This window comes from Lemur catta, chromosome 1 (assembly GCF_020740605.2).
Source record: "Lemur catta isolate mLemCat1 chromosome 1, mLemCat1.pri, whole genome shotgun sequence".
NCBI classification, from domain to species: Eukaryota; Metazoa; Chordata; class Mammalia; order Primates; family Lemuridae; genus Lemur; species Lemur catta.
Genome location: NC_059128.1, coordinates 118,392,341 through 118,420,090, shown reverse-complemented (window position 1 = coordinate 118,420,090; position 27,750 = coordinate 118,392,341). Strand labels below are relative to the sequence as shown.

Here is a 27,750-nt window from a genome sequence, read left to right as displayed (position 1 = left end):
AAATTGGTCGGCTTCCGTGCCGCTGCCCAGAGACCGGCCATTAGAGTCTGGCAGTAGACCCGGAGATGCTCCCTACCTTCAGCTTCATTGTAGTCCCAGGGCGGCCGTTCAAGGGGAAAGGTCAGGTCGATGACTCGAGGGTTGATGGTGGGTCTGCCGTCCTCTCCAGGGACTAACTTTTGTGCCTCTCCCTGGATTCACTCCCTCTCCTCCGTGGTAAAAAGAACCTTAAGCAACTGTTGGCAGTCGTCCCATGTGGGCTGATGAGTGAAAAGGACAGAATCTAAAAGGTTCATTAGATGTCTTAGATTTCCAGAAAAATTCGCATTTTGAGATTTCCAATTATAAAGATCACTGGTGGAGAAGGGCCACTACTCATACGCCTGCTCCCCGTCCATTCCCGGGGGTCCCACGGCCCTCAAGAGAAGCGCCCTCACGGGTTCAAGATCTGGAGTTTGTCCAGTCCGTTGTCTAGTGCCGTAAGCCGGCCCCCCCGTCGGAGTCCCGTCCTCCCCTGGGCCGTGGGAGCCGCCAGAGCCGCCTGGGCTACTTGGGCCACTCTAGGATTATAAGGTGGGGGTGTATGCCACTCTAGGTCTATTAAATCTGGACATAGATTAGAGTCCAACAGCACAGGTGATCCCGTGGGCTGTGGGTCCTGCACCCCACTTTTCTTTACCTCTTTGGTAACTAGGGCTTGTGTCTTCTTCCTTGATGCTGGCAGGAGGGTCTTTAGCCAAGGTGGCGGATCCTGGACCAAGTCCTGCCAGACTATAATATAGGGGGCTTGGTCCGGATGGCCATGATGACCAAAGACTACCCCTTTTATCTCCTCAATAAGCTCAGCATCAAATGCCTCTTCCCGTGGCCATCCCACCCCAAAGGTCGGCCACTCCGCCTGGCAAAGGCCAATGAATTTCTTTTTCTTTACTTTTAGGGAAAGGCCGTGCGCCCTTTCCCTAACATCCTTAAAATGGCCCACAAAAATGGACAGGGGAGTCGATGGTGTCTGTCCCATGTCGACGAAGCACTCCTACAAGGAAACAGACACCATTAGTTGGTCTGATTTGGTGCTACCAGCTGATCTGGCGTCACCGGCGAGTTCCTGCTGCCTACTCTTGTTGCCCACTGGTTTTTCTGGTTCCTTGCACAAAATGGGCAGCAGGTCTTGGCCTTGGTCAGACCGTGTTTTAGTTTTATTTCTTTCCGCGGTGGGGCCTCAGAGGACGCCCCGTCCTCCTGAGTCATGTGAGGAGAAAAAGGGTTATTAATCAAAAGGGGGCAATGAAGACATTCAAAAGATACCAAATGACACAAAGCCACTAGAAAGGGGGGACAGTTCGCAGCCACACAAGGAGTCCCACCAAGAGCCAGCAGAGAAGTGTGAAGGCAGCCTTCTTTAGAGGTCCCCAAGATTGAGGGGTCACAACGTACAAGCCAATACCAAGCAGTAGCGCCAACAGGGAAGGGAGCCCCCAAAGGACAACCTGTAACCAGGAGACTGTAAATCCAGAGATTGAGAGGGCCATAGAAAAGGAGAAGCTGTTGGGCTGCTCCACTCAGCAGCACCTCAGCTCAGCAGACTCACCCACAAATCTCATTCACCATTAGTTGCACTTACAGACACTCCACACAGTAAGCATTAATTCCAATCACACACCTGACCTAAGAGTCCAGACTCGTTTCTTGGTCTTTCTCTCAAAAATTGCCCAATATTACTCAAAAGAAATCCACAAAGGCACAAACAGACAATACTAGACCGGTCCTGTGTTAACCATTTAAAACTCAGACAAATAGAACCAGAATTTCCGCTGAGTGGCCCCGGACTCACCCCTCCTGGGAGCCTCCCACTCTTTGGAAAACGAAAGAGAAACAAAGGAACAACAGAAATCAACAGAAATTTTAGCCGGCTACTCCGCTTGGACTTCCACTTCAAATGGATCCACTTGGTTTCGCTTTCCCAAATAGAGTTTCCGCCAAGTGGCCCCGGACTTACCCCGCTCGGGTGCCTCCCACTCTTTGGAAAACAAGAGAGAAACGGAAACCTACCAGGGGCGAGGGACGTCTCCCTTCACTCCCGACCGGCGACCCACCAGCGCGTCGCCTAGGCCTTCTGCAGGTCATTTCCCAGGGCCCAGTTACCTGCACTGCACGGATTCTCAGAGCTCCAACTCCTCCTCGGGTCTGGATTCTGTTCCAGGGGTTTTGGGATCCCGGATGAGCCCCCAAAATGTTAGAGCCGGTTCCCCTCAGCCCCAGGAACAGAGAGACAGAGTCACTGAGGCTGCAAAAAGGCAAAAGAGTTTTATTGACTAGCTCGAGCTAGGGTCCAAGCCCCGAACACCAACGCAGTGGTCTCTTTCCATCGGCAGGGACCTCGCCCTAGGGTAAGAACTACGCTTTTATACTTTTCAGCAGATTACATGCACTGGGCATACCATCCCCCCTCCCTCCCTTAGTTCATTTGCTCCTTCAAAAGTGGCTGATCCTCTTGGCTCCTGATTGGTTGGTTTCCAAGTCACGGGACTGGCTTCTGATTGGTTGGTTTCCAAGTCGCGGGACTGGCTTCTGATTGGTTGGTTTCCAAGTCGCGGGACTGGCTTCTGACTGGTTGGTTTCCAAGTACGGGACTGGCTTCTGATTGGTTGGTTTCCAAGTTGCGGGACTTTTAGTTGTTATCAGCGGCATTCTGGGGAAGGGGAGGACCTGCGTCGGGGAAACCGAAAGTTAGGCCTACTCTAGGGCAGTCTGTCATGGAGTTACTCCCGTTCTCCTTCCTGATCTACAGCACATTAGCCATAATCAATATTGAGTAATTTATACCAGTTAATATTAAATCATAATATTAATAACAGGTTGTTAATAGCAATGTAACTATGTCCATTTCTTTTTTTTAATTTTAAAATTATTTTACTTTTTTTTTCAGAGACAGGGTCTTGCTCTCTTGTCCAGGCCAACGAACTCCTGGGCTCATGCGATCCTCCCATCTCAGCCTCCCGAGTAGGTGGGTACAGAGCACACCAATAATTTTTTATTTTTTGTAGAGATGATATCTCACTATGTTGCCCAGGTTGGTCTCTAACTCCTGGCCTCAAGCGATCCTCCTGCCTTGGCCTCCCAAAGTGCTGGCATTACAGGTGTGAGCCACCACACCTGGCTGAAGCTGATAGCAACTTATTCTTTGTGACTAATGTGCCCTGATAATGTAAGCTGTTCATATTCCGGGAAGCTGAGTGTGGGGTATAGGGGGCCCCTCTGTAGTATCATTGTAACTTTTCTGTAAATCTCAAGTTATTCCAACAGAAAAGGTTTATGTTTTCTCCTTTTTTTTTTGAGACAGAGTCTCACTCTGTTGCCCAGGCTAGAGTGCCGTGGCGTCAGCCTAGCTCACAGCAACCTCAAACTCCTGGGCTTAAGCGATCCTACTGCCTCAGCCTCCCGAGTAGCTGGGACTATAGGCATGTGCCACCATGGCCGGCTAATTTTTTTTTTTCTGTATATATATTTTAGTTGGCCAGATAATTTCTTTCTATTTTTAGTAGAGACGGGGTCTCCCGCTTGCTCAGGCTGGTCTCGAACTCCTGACCTTGAGCAATCCACCTGCCTCGGCCAAGGTTTATGTTTTTAACAATGCATTTGCTTCTGAAGGTTGTAGGAAAAAGAAAATGCACCTGAAGCTGGTGACAGCCTGTCTGGGGTCTTGGAGCAAGAGACATAAATGCAGCGCAGGGGACAACCAAGGATGGCGGAGGGTACGAAGGTGAGCAAGACCCTGGCTCAAAGCCCAGCAGGAGAGGTTGGTGTGCAAACAAACCTGAGAGCTGTCAACTATGACAGATAAATGGCACACACCAGGAGGCATTATCCTTGAGGGCCAGGACATTGGCAGCAACATCTAAGAGGGGTTCTGAGGGATGAAGAGGAGTTCGTTCATCAGGCACACCAAAGGATGGAGGAGGGTGTGATAGGCCCATGGCCTGTCTTTATAAATAAAGTTCTGTTGGAAGGCAGTCTTACCTATTCATTTACATCTTGTCTGTGGTTGTTTTCCCTACAACAGCAGAGTGGAAAAGTCACGTCAGAGAATATAATATGACACCTCGGAAAGCCTAATGTAAGTACCATCCAGCCCTTCACAGAAAACATTTGATGACCTTTGCCCTAAACCGAAGCATGACTTGGCACTGTGAAAGACAGAGGGCAGGGCCACGAGAAGCTGAGACGACCCAGGTTCTGGGAGGAGAGTCCTGCAGCAGTGTTAGGAAGGAAGGTGGAGGAAGGGGGAGGCTAAAGGAAAACTGTGACTTATGAGACTGCTGCAGTGGTGCACAAGGCGGGAGGGCAGTGGCAACAGAAAAGAAGGTTGGGGGAGATGAAATATTTAATCTCTAAAACTTTTCCCTAAGCCAGGTGTGGTGGCGCCCACCTGTAATCCCAGCAACTTGGGAGGCTGAGGCAGGAGGATCTCGAGTCCAAGAGTTTAAAGCTGCAGTGAGCTGTGATCATGCCACTGCACTCCAGCCTGGGTGACAGAGTGAGACCCCTTCTCTATAACAAGCGAAGAACCTCCCCCTCCAAAACAACAACAACAAAAAACCCCAGCACTTTTCCCCCAAATTAGTAAGTAACTGCAGTATCTATTCCAATTGAATAGATACATGGTATATACAGTCTAATAAAGTTTGGAGTGTATCATACATTTAGTTGTAAATTCTAACTCTTGATATGTTAGTACGAGTGAATGTTTTCTGAGTCCTGAGAGAAGCTTTCACAGAGTGGCTTTTTAACAGCCTCTCGGGACTCAACTGTACACAGAGGAATCACAAGGCATGTGATCGCCCTGCTACTACTGGGCACTTGGTTTCCAACTTCTCGTTACCCTTCAGTGATTGTCCTGAATCACACGTCTTCCTGTGCATCTCTGAGCATTTCCTCGGGATCGACTCTTTCAGGTGGAATTAGATAAATGGATACAAACATTGCTGAGTCACTTGATTCAAAGAGTCACGTCACCCTTCGGAAAAACTCCATGAAAGGAGGCAGCTGATCCTTTGGAAAACACTGTGGCAGTTTCTTTAAACATTCAATATGTACCTACCATGTGGCCAGTCAATTCCACTCTCAGGAAATACCTGAGAGAAATGACACATATGCCTGTATAGAAACTGGGACATTCATGGCAGAAGTATTTCTACGAGCCCCAAACTGGAAACAACCTGAATGTCCGCCAAGCTGCGAACAGATGAACAAACTGACCACACGAGGGAACACGACGACTCAGCAATGAGAAAGAACCAACCACTGACACTCGCCAACAATACACAACGAACTCAGAATCACTGTGCTGAGTGGAATAAGCCTGACAAGAAGAGAACAGACCCAGCAATTCTGCTCCTAGGCATGGACCAAAAAGAACTGAAAACAGGGACTCAAATTCTTGTACACCGATGTTCACAGCAGGACTATTCCCAACTACCAAAACGTGGAAACAACCCAATGGCCACCAGCAGATGAATGGGTAAACAAAATGGGGTCCGTCCAGGATGGAATATTATGCAGCAATAAAAAGGAATCAGGCACTGATCCCTGCTATAATATGAATGAACCTCAAAAAGATTATGCTGAGTGAAAGAAGCCGGACACAAAAGCCCACATAGTGTGTGATTTGATTTATATGAAAGGTTCAGAACAGGCAAATCCATAGACGCAGAAAGCAGATTAGTGGTCACCAGGGGCGGGGGCAGGGGGATAGGACATGACTGCTAGCGGGGACCATGTTTCCTTCTGGGTGATGAAAATGCTCTGAAATCAGAGCTGGTGGTTGCACAACATTATGAATATACCAAATGCTACTGAACTGTACAATTTGTTTGAATTGTGCACTTTAAAGGGTGAATTTTGCGTTATGTGACTTCCCCTCAAGAAAATTTTATTAATAAAAAGGTCCATACTGTATGATTCCATATATATAAAATTCTGGAAAATGCAAACTAACCTATAGAGGCAAAAAGCTGATCGGTGTCTGCCTGGGGGTAGGAGGTGTGGAGGGATGACAAGGGGTCTGGGGACACTTTCTGGGGGATGCACGTGTTCACCACCTTGGTCTTGGTGGTGGGCTTACACTGTTTGCACAGCCACAACTCAGCAAACTGCACACTTCTGGTAAGCACGGTTTATTATGCAACAATTACACCTCGATAAAAATGCTTAAAAATTATGACAATTATGAAAGAATCCACTTTCCTGGGAGCTTATCTTTCTAAAACTTGCTCTATTTTCAAAATGTTCACCCCTTGAGCCAGGCACTGAGTTCCTAGGACAGCACAGCAAGGGAATACCTGGGAATCACCAAGTGCCTCAGGGGTTCAAAGGTGCTACTTGGTGCTGCTCACCTGGCCGGCCCAGGACATGATCAGAGTTAGTCACTGAATGTTCCTGGGCAGTGTCATAGGGCCACAGAAGGTGGACAGAGGTTTACATGCTTCCCAGCCAGGTGAGAAATCAGAGGAATGTGCCATGACGGCAGCTGCACAAAGGCATAGGTGTGTGCACAGGCACGTGTGCTTACGCCTGCTCACACGCACACATGAATACACATGCTCACACGCACAAATGTGGACACGCATTGTGCATACAACACTCTGGGGCAACCTCCAAAAGTAGCTCTTGGGAAGAGAATCTGAGATCTCTAATCTCGGGAGAAGAGCAACAGTTCGTTCTGAGACGAGGACGGTTCCTCCAGAAACCCAGGTCAGTGCTCACACAAAGAAGAGAGAGACAAGGGCACCTGCTGTCCATCCTTGGGCAAATTGTCTAACTCCCCCTGCATCCGTTCCTCCTCTTTATCGAGACTGGCTCCCTCCAAATTAAAATTGACTGGACAGCAAAATTCGCTTCCTGGTCCCTGCCCCCACTCCCATCCTTGCTGGCAGCTTGTCAGGAGCTCCACAAACACCAAAGACCCACTGGGGCAGTGGCGGGCTCCGGTTGGGAATCTGACCTTAGTATGGAGCATCAGTTCTCACCTGGGGGGCTGGGGGCAATTGTGTCCCCAGGGGACACATGGCCATGTCTAGAGACATTGTTGGGACCTTACAACTCAGGGGGAGGAAATACTACTGGCATCTCATCAACAAAGACCAAGGATGCTGTCCAACACCCTACAGTGCACAGGACGGGCCCAAGGCAAAGAACGATCCAGCCAGAAATGTCCAGGGTGGTGCGTTTGACAAAGTCTGCCCTGGAGACCTGGGCCTCACCAATGAAAGGCTACTAACGGTCCACTGTGTTCTAGAAAGCCCACGGAGCCATCTCTGAAGTCATCTCCTGCCTGGGCCTGTTTCTGCATCAGGAAACTAGGAACAAGGACCCTCTTTGCTGGTGGCTGGCAGAATAAGAGAGTTGGGACGTAGAAAAGCATCTACCATAGGAGATGTTCGGTAAAGGGCTCTGCTTGTGCAACCCCCTCTTCCTGGCTTGGGTTAACACTCGGTACCTTTCCAGCTTTGACTCGGGGCCAGACACCACTTCTGAGGAAACTTGCTGGGATCTCCCTCATCCCAAAGCTTGTGCCGGCTGTCCCGAATCCTACCCCCACAATATCTCATGCCACCTGTGTGGCTGCAGTGGCCGCCTGATCTGAGCTCCAGTCTTTCCATGGGGAGGGCACTAGCATGTCCCCCCTCCAGGGCATGAGGGCTCATCTCTGTCCCTGGGAACCAGCCAAGCGCCTGGCACGATCAGCCCTGAACTGAACTCGGGGCCCACCCAAGACACACCACTTTGGAGAGATGAGGAACAGGAAACACCAAGCCCCTGCTGAGGAGAGAAAAATGAATCTTACAGCCAAATAGAAATGGGGAGTCACCATGCAGGACCCGAGGGAGGGTCTTGCTTAGGGATTCCAACCAGAAGGTTGCAGCCAAAGCTTTGGGAACAGGTGCAACGTGCCAAAGCTCATTCCACACCATGATTTCCTATTTGGAAGATAAAGAAGTGGTCAAACATGGTTCTTGCATATAAACTGTTGCATGGGAAGTCGTACAAAAGTAGGACCACTGTAGCAAAGAACTGAGAGTCAGGGGCTGTATAAAGTCCAGGTGGCGTGTGTACTGGAGACAAGAATGTTACTGAGAGGGGTTGGGTTTCAAGGTCGAGAAACGCTGATGGAGGCCAAGCCGTTCATTTTGCAGGCGCAGAAACAGGCAGAGGCTTGACCAAGGCCAGGACCTCCATCACATGAGACCCTGCCTAGCCACACACCTAGAGCAGGGAGGAGGCAATACCGGGGCCCTGGGATCAGAAGATTCCAGATCTGACCATCAGAGTGTCTTGGCCAGGGCAAGGCCATAGTCATGTCTGCGGGAGGCACGACTGTGGGCTGTAATCGTGCCCTCGGGCAAGCAAGGCCCAAAGCCACCTTTCATAAAAGCCACAGCATTTTGGAAGTGGAACACCCCTGTGACTGTCTTTATATCCAAACTATCCAGATTCGCCTCCTGAACCAGCTATAATACACCAGACACAAACCTGGGCTCCCCAGCACTTCTGGCAGGTCCCAGACAAAGATCCCTGCAGTCGGGAAAGGAGACACATTAATGCGGATAAAAACAACCCGAGGCCCTTGCCAGAGCCGGAGTCAGACCCGTCAGACGGTGAAATAACTCTCCGGTTGCCAGGCCACCTCCTGCTAGCTGCTCCTGGACACCTCAAGACTCTGGAGACCTGAAGACCAAAAATGAACTCAGGAAGGTAGAGCTGGGACCCTCTGGCTGCAAAGCACAGTGTCCCCACCAGCTGCCACCTCAGACAAAGAGGCACAGAGAGGTCTTCCCTTAAAGACCCCAGGACTATAGGGTGCCCAAGAAAGAAGGGAGGGCACGCAGCTGCCCAGCATCTCCAGGACTGAGCTCACGGCCGCCTGGGGACAGATTTCCTGTATGTCGTTTTACCCACTTAAGTCCAAGGATGCAACTCCGCAGAGGTGGTGACAGCCCCGCACCCTTGGGTGAGTGCACACATGCTCCCGCACTCCTGAAACACAGTTCCGGCCCCACTGCAAGCCCTGAGGCTCCTTCCTTGGTCCCTGGGACCCCAGAATCCAGCCAGTTTTAAGAGGAGAATGGTGCAGTTTCCAAGACCAGGAGACTGCTACAGAGGGTGCTGGGACTTGCCTGGGTCACCCAGCTGTTGGGTGTGAAGTCAGGAAGGAGAGGAATCAAGAGCGATGGGGGGGATGGAATCTCCACAGCTGCACCCCAACATCTGCATGGGGCTATTCTGGCCCTTTCCTTCTCTCCCCTCCTCTCCAGGCCCTCCCTGGACCTCCCTCAGTTCTTGCCATGACTTCTAACCCTTTTTTCCTTCCCTTCCAGCCCTATTTCCTCCCTTCCCAGTAGTCAGCTGCCACATCAGTGGGTTCAGAATCTCTTGCATTTATTGAGCACCCACTGGGTGCCAGGTGCCCTTCCTCCGGCGCTTCAATCGTGCGGCTAGACGCCCCCAGACCAGTCCTGTACCCCTTCCCCCCACCGCTCCCCAGCTGTTCCCCCATCGGCCTGGCCCCCTCCCCCAGCCTGGGCCTCTCAACCCCGCCTCCTTGCCTTCCTCCAACCCCGTTTCCTGCGACCCCCAGTAACCACCTAAGCCACGTCCTCTTCGCAGAAGCTGCTCAAAGCCACAAGACTCACCCCTCCCACGCCCGCAAACTCCCTCTCCAGCCCCCATCCCACCCAACTTTCTTCTCGTTCGTCTCGCTTCCACTTCGTCCCCAGCAACCTCCCCACGACCCCCAGGCTCTTTCCCGCTCCTTGGACCTCCGCCGTCGCGTCCCAGTTACCCTCAGGGTTCCGTCCCTCTCCTCTCTGCAGCCCCCAAACGCGCCCTTGGAGCTCAAATCCCCAACCCGCCGCCGCCTGGAACTCACCTGGGCCTCGGCCGCCGCGCGCCGCCGGTCGCGGGCCGGTCCCCGCCCGGACGCCCGTCAGCAAGCTTGCCCCCCGGGCCTCCGGCCGCTCCGCCCCGCGCGCTCTGGCTTCCGGGTTCCGGAGAGGAGGGGCCGGGAGTAACGGCGAGCGCGTCACGGGGCGGAGCGCCATGAACGCCACGCCCCTTCCTAGAGATTCGGCCCCACCACCAGCTCCCACCGCTCGTGGGCGAGACCAAGTGCGAGGGGAGGAGGGGAAAAGCGCGCGCGTGGTCGCCCCTCCTACAGCTTGCAATTGGTCCGACCCGCCGCGAGGGGGCGGGGCCGGCCGTGAAAAGCCGCCTTTGAGTGGAAGGCGGGAAAATGGCGGATTCCTCGGAGCGCGGCGCTGGGTGAGTAGAGGCGCCGCGGGGATGGATGTGTGGGTGCCAGAGGGAGGGGCGGAGCCGAGGGCCGGGGCGGACCGGGCAGCACAGCTACGGAGTGGGGGCCCTCGGGGCGAGGCCGGAGCCGACCCCTCCTAGAACCGCTCCGGAAGCGCAGGCCCCGGGAGGCCCCGGCGGCGCGCGGGCTCTGCGCATGCTCAGGAGCGCGGCGCCGGACCAAGTTTTGCATGCTGGGTGACCGCGGGCGAGTGGCCTTGCCTGTCTGTGCGTCACTTTCCCGCATTGCGAAACGGGGCTGATGACGCCACACAACCTCGTAGGTGTCCTGAGGCTTCAACCCGCTTAGAACGGCGCCTGCCTGAGTCTTAGCTGGCCTGCCGCTCTTAGAATTGTCGTTTGCAGTAGGCAAGTGACAACTAAAGTATCTCCTTTAGTTCTCTGTCCGGCTTTATTCTGTGCTCCCCGTTTACGGAGGAGAGGATGGAGACTCAGGGAGGCGAAGTCATTTGCCCGGGGTTACACAGCACGAACAAGAAAGAAGTTGAGCACTTTACTGGGTGCCAGGCGTGATCCTGAGCTTGTTTGTCTAGTTGGTTAATTTGGCCAATCTTTATTGTCCTTTGCGTGAATTGACGTGAAATAGGCCAGCGGGAGGAATCACTCCTCTGCCCCTTGCCCGAACTGTGAGGTTGACTTTAGTGCCTCCCAGTAACAGGTGAAGTACCTGAGGCTCACACAGGTGTAGTGACTCCCCGCAGGTCCCAGCAGGTTGGGCCTGGAGCCCATTCGGTTTGACTCCAGAGCCCTGGGTCAGATTCCAGAGGGAATCCGAGTTCTGCCCCTTCCTGCCTCTGAGACTCACCAGGGGTGACTTGTGTAAACCTCAGACGCTGGCCTGGAAAATGAGAGAAGTCATGTGAACAGTTAGGAATCCGTAGGGTTGAGAGGATCCCGTGAACGAGCACAGCTGCTGGCACCTGCCGAACATTTGTTAAGTTGTCTCTCCCCATGATGGGCTGGAGGTGCCCCCATCACTTCCTGGGTCTCACTTCGGGGTTCCAGGAGCCCACTCCAGAGGAGGTGGCTGCAGTGGCCACTGGAGCCGCTCCTAGTGGTGGCAGCAGGAGTTCCAGTGCCCGGCCTTGTCCCTGCTCCTCCTGTGCCACTGGTCTCTGTTCCTGGCTTCCTCCTCCTCCCACTCAGGCTGAAACCCAGGAGTCATTCCGGACCCTCCCGCCCCCCCACAGCTGGTTAGTCAGCGATTCCTGTCTCACAGCCCCTGCTTTCCTGTGACATCAAGTGTCACTCATTCTGTGTTTCAGTTGAGGTGAAATATACGTAGTGTGAAATTAACCCTCTTAAAGGGTACAATTCAGTGACATTTAGTATGTTCACAGTGTGCGAAACCATTGCCTGTGCTCTAGTTTCAGATTTTTATCACTTCAAAAGGAAACCCCGTCCCCATTAGCACTCACACCTCACCCTCCTCCCCAAGCTCCCGGCAGCCACTAAGCTGCTTTTGTCTCTATGCATTTACCTGTTCTGGACATTTCATATAATTGGATCCTGTATGACAGAGTCTTTTGTGTCTGGCTTGTTTTACCCAGCACAATGTTTCTGAGGCTCATCCTTATTACAGTGTATCAGAACTTCACTCATTCCTTCTTAGAGATGAATAACGTTGAGGCTTCCTTACTTCTTGATAGGAGTTTGTGGCACCTTCTAAGTCTTCTGTCTGCCTTCGGTCCCAGGCTTCCAGTCACCCACTCACCACGGCAGGGGCTCTCAGCCTCAGCACTGTTGACATCTGGGGCTGGATCATTCTCTGTGGTGGGGGCGTCCTGTGTGTTGTACGGTGTTGAGCAGCGTCCCTGGCCTCCACCACTATGCCAATAGCTCCCCCTTTGCGTGACAATCAGTAATGTCTTCAGATCCAATAGGATCCGTATCCCCTGGGGAGAGACACCAGACAGCTCACTGGCTCACACTCTGTTCATGCGCCCGCAAAGAAGAGGTCACGTGAGCACACACGGAGATCGCGGCCACCTACAAGCCAAGAGAACAGGCCTGAGAATGAAACCTGCCTTGCCAGCCCCTTGAGCTCAGCCTCTGGCTTCCAGAACTCTGAGAAATAAACCTATGTTGTTTAAGCCACCCAGTCTTTGGTATTTTGCAGCCCAGACTGATACACAGGCTGTCGGGTGCAGTGAGGAGCAACAGCAGTTGGTCCCTGTCCTCCTAGAACACTGGAGCCTGTCTTCCTACCAGCTGCCGTGGTTTTCATGAAGCACGGCTCTGACGTCATCCATCTCCCCATCTCCCCGGTGCCCACAGCAGGGCTTGGCCCTCTGTAGGCTGCAGGTGAAAGCTAGAGTAAAAGTGGCCTGACTAGCAACCTATCTAACAGAAAAACTATCAAACTGAAAGCAAGAAAAATAACTCACAACACATAATTGCCCCTTTAAAGAAAAAACTCACAACACAGCTACCCCTTGTTTTAACTAAAACACCTGTGGCCTAACTCGGTAACAGTTTTTCCATCACCTTGAAAGGCCCTAAGCGGACAGTAGGGATGCGAGCTCCCTACTCCAACTCTCTGCCTCAGATCCTGCCAAGAAAACAGATTTCAAAGACTCAGTTAAGCTGGTTTCACAGAGCAAAAAAAATGAAAAACACCTACAACAGCTTTGCCACCACTTCTGTTCTCAGTTTACTGAAGCAGAGGGAAAAAACCCATTTTTACCCTCTAAAACTCCAAACAACATTCCTCAACTGCCCGCACTTTCACTCCTTCGTTAGGGTCCGTGGCCAGTCCTTCCTGCTCTCTTTCTTGGAGAAGTAAATAAACATTGTACTTCTTTCTATCCTAAACTCTCTGTGAAAGATCTTTCTTCAACCCATGCCGTGAGCCCTCACTCTAACACAGAGTGCCCCCTTTTTGTTAGGCTGGTAAGCTAAGAATGGTTTGTACATTTTTAAGTGGTTGTGAAAAATCAAAAGAATTTTCATGACACATGAAGATTGTATGAATTTCAAATGTCACTGCCTATAAATAAAGTTTTATTGGGACATAGCTCATCCATTGCATTCTCTACCATCCATGGCTGCTTTCATGTTAGAACAGCAACGTTGATTAGTTTCTAGTTTCAGCAGTGCCCAGGTGACCTACAAAGCTACAAATATTTACTGTCTTGCCCTTTACAGAGAAAAGTTGCCCAGCCCTGGGCTGCAGGAACAGGGCTGAGCCCTTAAGCTAGAATCCAGGACTCTTACAGCCTGGCCCAACCATCTGTCCTCCCTGACTTCCTGTCCCTGTTCATCTTCTGTAATTGAACCATAGGGCTGCTCAATTCCTGTGTCCACATCATTCTCACCCCAGTGCCAGGCCCTTGTTGAACCATTGTCTCAGGATGTCCTCTGTCATGTACCTGAGCCTGTTGCACTTTGTCACACCCATCCCCCCAGCCCTGTACCTGTCTGGGCCACTCCTCACACTTGCCTGCTGAGGAACATGCTGATCTTCCCTTTCTGGGAAGGAACTCTTTTGTTCACCACTATATCCCCAGTGGCGTACAGTAGGCACATAAACGGCTGGTGAACGAATGAACCTGTGGCTGATTTGAGATCGTGGACACTGAGCACAACTGCGGTCTCTTCCACACAGCTCTTGTTACTCGTCCCTTCTCAGCTCAGGTGTTCAGCTACCCTGTGTTGCCCAGGTGGGCAGGGGTGGCAGCTGCCTGTGTCACTGTTCCTGTTGAGGTGTCCCAGCCTTGCTGAGATAGTCCTCAGGCAGCACTGGGATGGGGTCGTCCTGAGGAAGCCCGAGCTCCAGCTGGCGGAGGTGCCTCAGTGGCCCCCCTGTGCTTCCTGGGCAACGATGAACAAGGTCGCTCTCTCTCCTCTTGCAGGAAGCCTGCCTCGGCCGGTCCCAGCACTTCCAGCGGAGCCAGGAGGAAGGAAGGAAGAGTAGCAGGTGAGCGATAGCAGGATCCATTTTAATAAAAAGTGATTGTTTTCTTTCATTACGTGCTTTTGGGGCAAGGAAAAACCCGTCCAGAGAAGAGGGCCTGGGGTATTACTTCCTCGTGGTCACAGCTCTGGAGATTGAGTCTGGCCATCCTAGCCCAAGGCCAGGGATGTGTCATGAGACGGTGGCAATCATTTTGGACAGTGGGGTCCCTTTCAGCCATGGGTTTCACGGGCTGTGTCCAGGACACATCCCTGGGAAGGGGGGGTGTAGGGACCCACGAGTTGAATTTATTACTAAAATCAGTCTCAAAACGAGAGCACGTTAGTTATATGGGGATGCCCGTATGTCCAATTTAACTCCCCAGTGGGTCCGGGGTCACTGTTAACAGCCCCCCAACCTCACTGAATCTCAGCAGGGCCTGGCTTGGATGGTAGATTCTTGGGTCTCGGTCGTTGAAAGCCAAGACTACGACACGATGAAGTATTTCTCAATGTCTGCCGTGTGGCATTGCCCAGTTTACAGAACATAGGGTAGGATTTTCGTTGCAAAGGGTCAAGGCTTAGGTGTTCCAGCGTCGCTTTTTAATCTTGTGTAGGACATCTGTGATATTTGTGTGCTGCCTAGTTCTTAGACACAAGCTATACCCTTGATTGTGTCATTGCTTCTCTGCAAAATTCAGCACTATTTAAAACAAAACAGGGGTATCCTAGTTTTCCAGAAATTGAAACTGCTTTTCTTCCCCACTGTGCCAGACAGCCAGAGCCTTAGAGCCTTCTTGTTGAGCAAAACCATTTGCTCATGGTCTTAAAAAGACCCAAAGCAGGATGGCCTCCCCTGCTTGGAACTGGGGGTGTCCTTTACCCCACGTCCTTGGTTGCCATCTGGTGGCAGACCCTCCATAGGGATCAGTTCTGTCCCTGAGACCCTGCCTGGTACTGGCCTTGACCCTTAGGTACCTGCACCCTGAGAGTGGCCTCCTGGTTGTCCCCAGCTTCCAGGTACCCCCCGCCCAGTGCTCTGAGCACACTTGCTCTGCCGACACAGCTCATCCCAGCCCTGGCGACGCTCAGATTGCCCACCAGCTCTTTGGCTGACTCTGGGGTCCCTGTTAACCGTGGGGGTGGCTCCATTCCTCTTACTGTTGTGGCTGCCGTCCCAATCCCCAAGGGAAGAATTGAACCCTGGCATGAAGTTATGGTTGAAGTCACAATTGCACTCACAAATGCTTTTGAGCTGTGTGGCATTGACCATGTCAAGCAAAGGGAAACCTCTGGGCTCTATAGTCACCTATAAAAATGTAGAATCATTCTTTTGACATATTCCTGAGCACCTATTCTGTGCCAGCTGGTGGAATATAGCAGCAAGCAAAGGAGACAAAATCCCAGGCCCTCAGGGAGCCCTAGGGAGGGGAGGCGGCAGTGCAGCAGAAACATAGGAGACGTGGTGTGTTAGACCATGGCAGATGCTGTGGACGAAACGGGCAGCGTGTGCTGGGATCTGAGCTGAGTGGAGCCCTGAAGAAGGGAGGTGCTGGGGGCAGGGGGCACAGTGAGGGGTCAGGGTGGCAGAAAGGAGCAAGTGAGGAAGGTGGGGACAAACAAGGTCAGAGGTGGTGCAGAGCCCTGAGGGTGCCTAGAGGCTCTCAGGCCTCCTTAGCTGGTGGACCCAGCGGGCCTCAGCCCCCAGAGGGGCAACCTGGAGGCCCAGCGAGGGGCTTTTCAGGGAAGAGGGAGCTACTGATGGCTGTGCTGACCGCTCATATGACCAGGACTGAGGGTGGCCCGTGGGCTCAGGAGTGGGGAGGTCCCGGTGGTCTGGCCTGAAGGAGTTCAGTGTAGGGGTGGGTCTGAAGGTGGACTGGGGGATTCAAGGGAAGAGGGACGAGAGGAAGAGGAGTGGGCAAGTACACGGCGCTTGTTGCAAAGGGGGGCAGAGAAATGGGAGGTGAGGTGGGCGAGGGGTGCACACTGGGATTGGTGGAGGCAGGACCTGAGGGGCTGCAGGGTGGGAGGCGGGAGCTGCTGGGTGTTTCCTTTGGGGGTGAGGGCTGGGCTCTAGCACCCAGAATGGAGAGTTCACTCTACCCAGGAGCACGGAGGTCCATCCACGGGGCAGGCAGGATGCAGCTCTTAGGCCTGGAGGGGGCTGGATGCAATGGTAGGAGGGTCTCCTGGGCCCACTTCTGTCCTCCCATGAAGCAGGAAACAGGCCAGCAGCTGAGACTGGGGGAGGGGCAGGGGGGAGGCACAGGAGCTGGAGGTGGGCGGAACAGGTATGGGGAGGGGTCTGGGCAAGGGGTGGGGGACAGAACAGAGGACTGGCTGAGCCCAGTTGAGACGCCCACCCCCTAGGATGGGGTGGGAGGTGGCATTTGCTCCATCCACATTCAGCCTCACAGGAGCAGCCCTGGAAGGGGATCTGGGGTGGGGCCGTCACCAGGGATTTGGCTGTGTCTGCAGAGGGCCTGTGGGTGGAGTGTGTCTCAGGGGAGGGTCATGAGCTGGAGGTGGGTGAGGAGAAGTAGTACCAGGAGTGGGTCCTAGGCTCATGCAGGCAGGGGAAGGGGCTGCTGGGGTCACACCCACAGGGACCGAGCTGGGAGGAAGCAAACTGGAGGCTCTCGGGGAAAGTTCTTTCTTTCTTCCTTTCCCTCCCCCACCCCAAGTGCACTTGCTGCCTTGACCTTTGGGCATGTTCCTTGGGGCATATTCCTTGATCTTGGCTCTTCTGCTACTCTGCGGTTCCACCCCTGGCTTGGGGCTTGTACACCAGGTGTCCCGTAAATGTTCTTGCATACAGTGGGTGTCCCATTCATGCTTGGGGCTGCTAAGGGACAGGATCAGAGAGGAGCAGGGGAGCAGTGGCTCCTGTTCCTGTCACTGAGTAGGGAGAGTCACAGCCTCTGGCTCTCTGGGGCGGGGGGTCCTGGGTGGGTGTGGGGTCTGGGCGTGTTGGGTCTTCTCAGGCCACGACAGTAGTTTTGTTATAAACCAACAGTGTGTCCCCCACAGGTGGAAAAGTGGTTGCGTCCCGATACATGGACTACGAGAAGAAAACAACCAGAAAGGTAATACAGTGCTCAGCTTATGCTTGGAGCAGTTCTGAACATGGTTCTGAGTAACTGGAATTTTGAAACACTCAGGTGAGCCGGTCACAACCGGGTCCTGAAGGAAGCAGGTCCCGGGCCTTCATCCAGGTGCTTTTGAGATTGTCAGCTCTTCACGCCGAGTTGGCATCTCTGTTGCGAGCAGCCCACTGCTTTAAGCATCCTTCTCACAAAGCTATGATCTCTGTTGAAACGTGAACTTGTTCTTGCCTTTCAACCCAATAGTGCACTTTCTGGACTTTGCAGCTGTCTTATCCAATGCCCAGCGCATGGTCCTTGGTGCATGGCTGGCATTTATCCTGTCTGCAGGAGAGAAGTTTTACTTTTTCCTTTCCAACCTGTTTACCTTTTGTGTTTTATTCTAGGACCTCCACTGTGATGTTAAATAGGAGTGGTGTCTGTACCTTGCAATATTCTTGCCCTGTATAAGATTTTCCTTTTGTTTTTGGTTATTATAAGGGCAGTACTCCATGTGTTGCCTGGTTCTTTTAATAAGTTTTGACAATTAATACCTGTATAAAAACTTTGTTTTTCCTGGTGACCAAGGTAATATGTTCTTTCTAGAAAATGAGCGGATACTGAAAAGTATCCAGAAAAATCAGTCATCTGTAATCTACCATGTCAGAGGTAATCACCAGCAGACATTTTGGTGGTTTCCTATGCTCTGCACATGTGTGTGTCTACTTTTTGAAAAAATTTGTTTGGCCTGTGTATATGAGATAAAATTTCCAAACTCTTTCAATCTCTCCCTTGCCTCAAAGTAAGAGTATTTACAAAAAGCAATGTAGACTGCGTCAGGGACCCTTCTCCTGAAGGGAAGGGGTCTTGCCCTCTGAATGTCATGTGTTCCCATCGCAGCCTCCTGCAACAGATGCCTTAGAGACAGGTGGGAAGATACCTGGAGGTGTAAAGAAACCCAGCCAGCTCCAGAAAAGCAAAGGTACGAAGCAGCCCTGACCCCCAGTCAGTGAGGAGCATGGTGGTAAAGTTTGTTTTCACGTATGCTGAGTCAAAGCTCCCTCTTTCCTTTCTGGGAAGGGTCAGAGCTGCTATCAAAGAGTTTGAGTGTAAGGACAGATTGGGGGGCATGTGGGGAGCTGAGTGGATGGCTGGGAAGTGGGGGGGTCACTTCTGCCCTGTGTGGTCCCAGAGAAGGGCCACTTTGCCACCATGGCGCTCCCTTGTGGCATCAGTTCCTTGTCTACGTGACAGTTTCCCCACTGGCACTCAGAGCAGCACTCTCAGAGAGGGTGTGAGGCCTTATCCTCCCACCTCTCACCACCTTGGGTTGCCTTCCTTGTCTCCTGCACCAGCAGCTGCATTGGTCTGTCCTAACCCCTCCTTCTAGAAGCTACCACCAAAGTGATATGAAAATCTTTTTAGTTTTCCTAATTGTGGATATGACATGTATTCATTATAAAAAATGGAAAACGAGGACTAGGCTGGGGGACCTCCCTCATGATCTGCCCACTCCGACAATCACCGTTGGTGTATTTGGTGTTCAAGGCCAGTCAGCATGCCCAGTCACGAAGTCTAGGAAGGCCCCTTCTCAGCGTGGCACTTCACCCTGACTCTCTGTCCAAGTCCTCATGTGCCTGCCTCTGCAGCACCCGTGGGCCGCTCTTTGCACAAGGCTCTTTGTGCTTCCAGGTCATTCATTTCCCCAGCTGCACAGTTCATGTTCAGTTCCGAGCATGAGAGAGCGCATCATACATACCACCTGCTGCTGTTTGCAGTGCTCTGGAGCCCTTGTGTAGCTGTGGCATGCTGCATGCTGGCGCCGATTTTAGGCAGCGTAAAGCAAGATTTCATGGTTTCGAATACAGGCTCAAAGATGAAGGGCACTCCCAGGGGAGACGAACAGTCCAGAAGCTGCAGGAGAAAGCAGCCGAGAGCACGGAGGGCAGAGCAAGCATGCGGCGCTGTCTCTGACTCTCAGCATCTTCTAAACCAGAAGAAAGGCCTATTTGCATTTTTTTTTTTTTTGTGGTTATAAAGAATGTCCCTTTTCTAGTTGTACTTTAAAAATGGATTCAAGTTGCTGGCTGGGAGTTTCCACAGGTTTTTCAGTCCTTTCTGCTACCTAGGAAGAAATTGGGGTTTTAGAGAGAAGTAGTATGGTTTAAAAAGGTTTCCTGTGTTTCCCCACTGACTGTGCTGACTTTCTGGGACTCTTGTCTGGACAGCAGATCGCAGTGGGGTCGCAAAGGGTGACCTGCAGTCCACGTTGCTGGAAGGGCACGGCTCGGCCCCACCTGACCTGGATCTCTCTGCCATTAACGGTAAGTTGTTCGTTTCACCCCTTCTGTCACTAGCTGGGGGTTGCGACAGATCTCAGCAGGCCCCCAAAGTACAGACGCTCCTTCACTTACGATGGGGTCTGCATCCTGAAAGATCCATCATGAGTGAAAACACCATAAGTCAAACATGTATTCAATGCCCCAATAAAGCCATTGTAAAGTGGGACAATCTTAAATTGAACCATCGTAAGTCCAGATGGTGCTCAACTTACGATGGGGTTACATCCCAATAAACCCACTGCAAAGTCAAAATATAAATCAGGGACCATCTGTATGCTTTTCTCACCATTAAAATGCTCTTCTTTATCTTAGAGAAAAGTACAGTCAGAAAGACTCCACAATTAGAGAAAACAAGATCAGAGAAAACGGAGTTGACGTCATTTTCTGCCCCTCGGAAAAAGAGCCCAGTAAGTGTCTGAGATGAAGGGGTTGCCGTTCACAGTTTGCATAAATCTGATTCTGCACCTGCCCTCCGCCAGGTGTCACCTGAGGCCCCAGGGCTCCTAGAGCAGACAAGACAGCCGTGCCCCTTAGGATAAAAATTAAGAGCACAAACGTTCTTGGATCATCCGTAGAGTTTATGTTTCCCCAAGTACACATACAGCAGTAGAAACCAACATGGGACCGTGGGAAAAGTGAGATTGCGGCCTTCTCTGTGCCGATGCTGTGCTAGGGAAGACGTGAGGCCAGGCCCCGTCCCCTGGCAGGAGGACAGCTGGGCTGTGGTCCCACCTGGGTGAGGACAGGACCCACGGGTGAGGTCTGGTGCCGGCACAGCACCGAGTCGCTAGGTGCTGTCAGTTGGCCTTTGCCTGGCTGCTGCCACCACCCCTTCACCTGCCCGGTGCAGTGGGAGGGCCAGACCTGCCTCTTCCTTCTCACAGAGTGCTGGAAAACACTAAATACGTGAGAAAATAGAAGCAGTGGGGCCGCGTACCATAGAGGATTCCCAAATTATCAAATTAAACACAGAAAACACGAGTCACGTTCTGCCCCTGCTGGGTTCACACCAGTTCCCTGGGAACTGAAAGCGTCTTTTTCCTCTTAAGAGCTTGTCCGAGGAGATGGAGATGATGGAGTCCCAGACGCTGCTGCTGACGCTGCTGGTGGTAAAGGTGAGAGCAGTTCCCTGATCACGTGTGACGTGGTGCAAGGCGGCCTCGATTAACCACCGGGAGGGAGTCCCCTCCAGCCTGAGCTTTCGTTTCTCATTTAACAGATGGAGAAGGGTCTTGCCCAGTTTGAAGAAGAGGCAGAAAAACATTTATTAAAACTGTGCAAAGAGAAGGAGGAGCTACAGAAAAAGACCCACGAGCTGAAGCGCAGCCTTCTCCTCTGTCAGAAGAAGCGGGAGCTGGAGGAGGCCCTTGACGCCCAGGTCGGTTGTGAGCCACACTTGTGACCGGAGGCTCTGAGCTGAGCATTCTGGCGGGGCCGTCTCCCACTATTTCAGGGAGCGTTCGTGGTAGGATGTCGCTGCTCGCTCACTTCTCACTCTTTGCTGGGCTTTTGGTGTCGCCCACACTCTGGTCCAGGTGTTGGTCTACGATAGTTTCCCAGAGAATGAGGCTCTCACGTGACGTGCCAACCAGTGAGGGGACCAGTGCCTTCAGCTCACTTGTGCAAATGTTCCTTGAGCGCCTCCTGATCACCATCGTGTGCGGCGACAGGAAGACATGGTCTGGGCCTGCCCTGGAGGGTCAGTGGGCTGGTGGGAGACACGTCAGTCTTGGCACCGTGTGGCCAGCACTGGCACAGAGGTGTCCACGTTGGGGAAGGACACGGAGCAAACGCTGGGAACCCAGAAAGGCCTGGCCAGGGGGACGGGCCCCCTTGTCCAACGTGTGGGTTTCCTGCGGCTGCTGTAACAAGCACCACAGCAGTTCATTATCTTGCCGTTCCGGAGGCTGAAGGTCCAAGGTCAAGGCTTTGGTGGTGGCGGCGTGGGGTAATCTGTCCCAGGCCCCTCTCCTTGGCTTGTGGACGGTCGTCTGTGTCATCTTCTCCCTGTGTCTCTTCGCGTGTCCTCCCTGTGCGTGTCTGTGTCCAAATTGCCCCTCAGGACACCAGTCATGCTGGATTAGGGCCCACCTAGTGACCTCACTTTAACTTGATGACCCTATAAAGACCCTGTGTCAGAATAAGGGCACATCCTGAGGTGCTGGGAGTCGGGACATCAGATATGAATTTGGAGGACACAGTTCAACCCGTAATGCCCAGCATGTTCATGTGAGCAGCCCTGCAGCCAGGCCCTGGGCTGAGACCATGGCCCCTGACCTTATGGAACTCACAGAGGAAGGAAAAGAAAAGACACTCAAGTGAGCAAGTACGGTTGACCCTTGAACGTGGGTTTGGACTACGTGCGTCCACTTATCAGCAGACTGTCTTCAATAAATATGTTGGAAAATTTGTTGGGGATTTGCAACAACTTGAAAAACCTCATAGATAAACCTTATGGCCTAGAAATATTGAAAAAATTAAGAGGAAGGTATATCATGAATGTATGAAATATAGGTAGATAGTGGTCTATTAATGTGCTAATCAACTGTTTGTTATTGGCAAGGCTTCTGGTCAACTGTAGGCCATTAGTAGTTCAATTTAGGGGGAGTTAAAAGTTACACACAGCCAGGCACAGTGGCTCATACCTATAATCCTAGCACTTTGGGATGCTGAGGCAGGAGGATCGCTTGAGGCCAGGATTTCGAGACCAGCCTGAGCAAGAGCTGGTCTATTTCTACAAAAAATAGAAAAATTAGCCGGGCATGGTGGTGGCGCACCTGTAGTCCCAGCTACTTGGGAGTCTGAGGCAGGAGCAACGCTTGAGCTCAGGAGTTTAAAGTTGCGGTGCGCTATGATTGCGTTATTGTACTGTAGCCCAGGTGACAGAGTGAGACCCTGTCTCCAAAACAAAAACAGTTGTATGTGGATTTTCTACTGCTATGGGTCGGGGGAGGGAGGTGGCAGCCCCAACCCCCAGTTGGTTGAAGGGTCAACTGTATATTGTCACAAACGCCCATGAAGACCCAGGCAGCACGTATGGGATGGGGGTGGGCCGTGCCAGGCTGGCCTTGGGAAGGCAGGCACGTAAGTGGAGTGCTCCGAGGCAGGAGGGCCCAGGCCCGGAACACACTGGAAGGGGACACGTGTCCGTGGTGAGGAGCCTGGGCCGCCCTACTGTCTGCTGGGCCGTTGCCAGGAGCGGGGAGCACACACCTGCCCCCCGCATCCTCAGAAGCCTCCCGAGCTCTGATCCCCTTGGGGCTCGTGAAGGAGCAGTGCCGTATCTTAACCTTGCTTGAGCCCTTAAACTTCCGGGCTGGTGACTGCAGGGTCCCCTCCCACAGCCCTCTTCCGTCCTGCTTGCAGATCGAGATGCTCAGTCCCTTTGAGGCAGTGGCCGAACGAACGCTTCAAGGAACAGTACAAGACGTTCGCCACGGCCCTGGACACCACCCGGCACGAGCTGCCCGTGAGGTCGATCCACCTGGAGGGAGACGGGCAGCAGTTCTTAGGTAGGAAATGGGACGTCCCGGCTGCGCCGTGCAGGCTGCGGCGGTGAGGAGCATGTGTCAGTGCTTCCCATGGGCCTTATTTTGACAAGTGTCCTCTTCCCCGTCCAGTGGCAGAGGATGGTGGGGACTGGCCGGGCTGTGGTTCCTCCAGGGTCTTGCCCTGAGTAAGCGACTTTTGGGATTTGAACCCAGGCCTGTGGGATTCACCGTGATCTCCTGTCCTGCTGAAAGGCATTCTTGCGGGGGCAGCCTGCAGTCCCCTGGGCCCTACACGTGCCAGTCGGTGGCTAGAGGGGGCTACAGGGCCACCAGCCCACCCTGGCTTGCCCTCTGCAGAGCAGTGAGGTCCTTTCTGTGCACAGGTTTCCCACCTCGTCCCCACTGGAAGACCTTGGCAAGTGTGAAAACTGCCATGCCCCATCCTAAAACCCTCTTCGGAACAGCGGTCCTGCCAGAGAGAGATTTCAGCTGCCCTGGAGTCTGGGTGTTCCTGAGAAGAGCTCTCATGAGTCATCTCACTATGTTTTGCCTGAGGCTGTTGCAGGAGAGCGCTGGTACCTAAGACCCAGAGGTGGCCTTCCCTGCGAGCTCCACCGGGAACGCATCTGAGGCAGAGTGAAAACACAGTCCAGGGTCCCAAAGGATGCTGCTTGATTGGCAGCCTCGGACAGAAGTGGTTTTCAATAAATCGAGCTTTCTCCAGTGTGACCTGGTATAGGCATGACATCGAACTTTGGAAAGTGAGCCAAGTTGTAAAGAAAAAGTGACAATTGTGGGTAATGTCACGGGGTTCCAGGATAAGCGCTGTTTGTCCATTGGAGTGTTTTCTTTCCATCGTTAGTGCAGCATAATGTCTGCGTAAACAGACTTGACATCGAGCCATGCGTATCCTGCTTTCCCGCTTATTTCGTGCACGTTTCTTTGTTGGAAGTCGTCATCAGAAGGGTGTAATGAGCACATAACTCATCACACGGGTGTATACAACTCAGCCCTCATTGGATGCTTGTCAGCGTCTGGGTTTCTGATTTTAAGGTGACTGCAGTCACTTCCGCAGCAGTAACTCTTGGGCTCCGTCCCTACTACGTTCCTTAGGTCGTTGCCAGGAGCTGGACTAGGGACTTGACGCATTTTCTGCGGCTGCTGTTAACAGATGGCCACAGACTGGGTAACTTAAAAGAACAGAAATGTATTCCCTCACAGTCCGGGAGGCCAGAGTCTGAAGTCAAGGTGGTGCAGGACTAGTTCCTTCCAGGCTCTAGGGGAGAAGCTAGTCCAGGCCTCTCTCCTGGCTTCTGGTGTTGCCGCTGACCTTGGTGGTTCCTTGGCTTGTGGCTGCATCACTCCAGTCTCTGCCCTGTCGTCACATGGCTTTCTCCCTCCGTGTCTTTATCTAAATTCCCCTCGTCTTGTAAGGACACCGGTTATTGGATTAGAGCCCACCCTAATGACCTCACCTTAACTCAGTCACATCCGCAGAGACCCCGTCTCCAGCTAAGGTCACACTCACAGGTAGTTGAGAGTAGGACCGGAACATTGGAGGACACAGTTCAGTCCACAACAGGACGGAGATGCTGTTTGTGAGGCTCTTAGGTTCCCGGAATGTGATCGTAATGTTCAGCTGGCCTAGATATGACGTGTATCTGAGGGGAGAGAGGTGTGTTGTCTTAATGCACGTGGCGTACATATGTGGGTTGCAGGTGTCCCTCGGCTCAGGGGATGCAGGGGTGCTAGGATCAGGGAATGCAAAGGATGGGGTTTTAAAGTTGCTCCTGGCCTGGCTGGGAGACCCCGAGTGAGGCTGGCACAGCAGAGCCTTTCCTGCATCTGGCATTGGTTTCTGTTGAGGACGCCAGAGTGGCATTCTAGGTCTGTTTGAATGAGCACCTAGTGGACATGCCTGTCCCACTATCTCAGGCCACCGTGCTCTCTGGCCAAGGGACAAAGAGAAGGTACCAATGCTCAAGTGTTTTGCTTTGGTTACCCTTGCCTGTGTGCTCTAGCAGAGCATTGCAGTGAAGTGAGAAAAATCTAGTCGGATACTCAACTCGTGCGTCTGTTGCTTTGGGCACCTTGCAATCCATCATTGACGACCACTTTCCCCCACCCTAGATGCCCTGCAGTCTGAATTGAAGACCACTCAGAAGCTCCTGAGAGAACTTGGCATTGGCAATTCAGAAACAAACGTGCAGGTGCTGGACTTGCTGGGCGAACTCAAGGACGTAGCTGTGAAAAAGGACCTTGAGCTCCAAAGGTATCTCAGAAAATATTTTAAGAAAAAGGTGGCACTGTGTCCAGGCAGGACGTGGGGCGTTGAGGGCTGCACTGTTTAGAGTGGCTCCAAATTCCCCCTGGGGTTCAGCTCCCTGAGCCAGCTGCTCTTTCCCTAGACCGTGCGTGCTACGGGAACAGCCAGCAGGTGTCGTCGTCCGTGTTGTGGAGAAAGTCTCAGTCCAGGAGCACCTGCCGCGTCTTATGTCCCCTTTCTCCCTGCTCTGGAGTCAGTTCTGAGGGAGTAGGGGTGCTGGTGCCTTGGGGATCAGAGACGTTGCAGGGTGGGCCCAGAGTCACAGTGCGAAGGTCGGGTGAGGCAGGGGGAAGGGAATGGCGGGAGAACTGACACCCGGCTCTGGAAGATCCGAGAAGTTCTCAAGCAGCCCGAAGAGAAAGTGCCTCGCCCCTCACGCACCCTTTGCCCCCAGAATAACCAGCACAGTACGGGCGCCCTCAGATCAGCCCTGTTCATGTTCTGCATGTCTTCCAGGGTTAGGGTTTGGGAGGATGTTTTTGAACTCTTTATTGAGGTATAAACACACATAGAAAAGACACAGATTCTAAGGGACTGTTCGATGGCCATCACGGAGCCCGTGCCCTTGTGGGACCAGCCCTAGATCTGACACAGCCTGTGCCCAGCCCCCCGAAACCCCTCAGGACCCCTTCTTTTCACCTTCCCCAGGAGATTTCTAACTATGAGCTTTTGCACCTCTTCTAGAAAAGAATCTTGTTTTCTCTTCCTTACGATGCTCAGTCTATCTCCTGAGATGCCTAAAATATTTGGAAAGGACTCATGAGAAACAGCTGCCACCTGCTGTGGCACGTCTTCCGTGGGTGGCTGCAGGGTGAAATCAGGGCACATCAAAGGCTTCCAGATGGCAAGGGTCACGGGTTTGAGGGGTTAAACACGCAGGTGTCACACACGCTGCTCATTTGCCATGTAAGTGGCATGGAGGCAGGGACTTCATCCTGTTCACAGCTGTCCCGCCTGCTCCTGAGACAGACGTGCCCAGCTGTCTTGGTTTTCTGTTGCTTCTCACTATAACTGAAACTGGGTAATTGATAAAGACAAGGAATTTATTTCTTACAGTTCTGGAGACTGAGAAGTTCAAGGTCAAAGGGTCCCATCTGGTGAGAGCTTTCTTGCTGGTGGGGACTCTGTAAGTCGGTGGTGACAGAGGACGTCACGTGGTGAGGGAGCTGAGTGTGCCAGCTCAGGTCTCTCCTTTTATAAAGCCACCAGTCCCACTCCCGTGATAACCCATTAATCCTTTAATTCACGAATGGCAGAACCCTCATGACCCAGTCACCTCTTAAAGGCCCCACCTCTCAGTGCTGCCACTATGGGGATTGCGTCTCAGCATGTGTTTGGAGGGGACAAGCGTTCAGACCACGGCACCAACACCGTGCTGATGCTCTGAGTATTTCTGACCCCGTGAGTCTTTCACGCCTGCCGATTCCGCCTTGGCTGTGTCCCTGACTGAGTCTTCACAGACCAGTCCTGCTCCCCCCGCTCTCCCACCGGGCACACAGGGGACGTGGAACCCCTCCCCCCCGACACCGCAGCCCCTCGCTCGCCATGAAGGGGCTGCTTGACCTGGCGCTCAGCTGTGAGTGAGAGGCCTCAACTCCTCCTCTGGCCTCCACAGGAGCTTGGCCCAGCTGCAGGAACTCTCCGCTGAGGCGAGTAAAGAGGCCGCCTTGATAAACCAGGGAGTCTGGGAAGAGGCCCAGGGCCCGGCGACCCCCAGCAGGTGGTACTTCAGCGAAGACAGCGCCTGCGAGGAGTCCCGGGGAGCAGTTGAGAGCACATCCTTGCCTGAGGACAACGCGCCACATGCCCCGGGAGGCCACACTCATGCCGTGTTCACCAACCCCAGCGAAGACCGTCCTTCCAGCAGATGAGAAGAGAGCCTGCTGTGCCTCTCGTCCAGCGGGTTTGCAGTGACATGTTGGTGAAACTCAGGACACTGGAGCACTCTGTACACGACCTTGTTTGGTGCTTAAAATAAACCCGTTTGCAATTGAAGCCTTTGTTTTCTACGCAGGGCACTTGGAAGGCCTGTGTGGTCTCAAGTTCTGGTGAAGGGCCGACCCTGGGCCTCGGGACCTCCGAGACATGGCACGTGTCCCGCTGTCAAGATGATTTCACGTCCTTCCGTCACAAGGGTGGTTTCAGTGACTGTTTGATAGCAAGACAGGAATTGGCACACAAGTGGACATTTTTTGGTCCCAAGTTCCAGTAGTTGCTGGGAGGTGCTCACAGGCTTGGGCTGT

General features: G+C 52.8%; 1 protein-coding gene and 1 long non-coding RNA gene across 2 annotated transcripts; one reads left to right on the top strand and one right to left on the bottom strand.

Annotated features, from left to right (window-relative positions):
• Positions 1–2,540: 2,540 nt before the first annotated feature.
• On the bottom strand, positions 2,541–10,469 carry LOC123638420. The gene is made up of 2 exons (XR_006735349.1): positions 9,926–10,469; positions 2,541–2,706 (listed from the first exon to the last, which is right to left on the bottom strand). It is a non-coding gene; the product is annotated as an uncharacterized LOC123638420 (long non-coding RNA).
• LOC123638263 (HAUS augmin-like complex subunit 8) lies at positions 10,115–27,502 on the top strand. Its single transcript, XM_045551765.1, is given in 12 exon segments — positions 10,115–10,317; positions 14,223–14,287; positions 17,296–17,351; positions 18,249–18,330; positions 19,577–19,672; positions 20,003–20,097; positions 20,740–20,805; positions 20,910–21,068; positions 23,057–23,092; positions 23,094–23,202; positions 25,312–25,453; positions 27,123–27,502. Coding segments are annotated over 12 exon segments (1,191 nt in total). The 5' UTR covers positions 10,115–10,288; the 3' UTR covers positions 27,379–27,502.
• Positions 27,503–27,750: the final 248 nt, after the last annotated feature.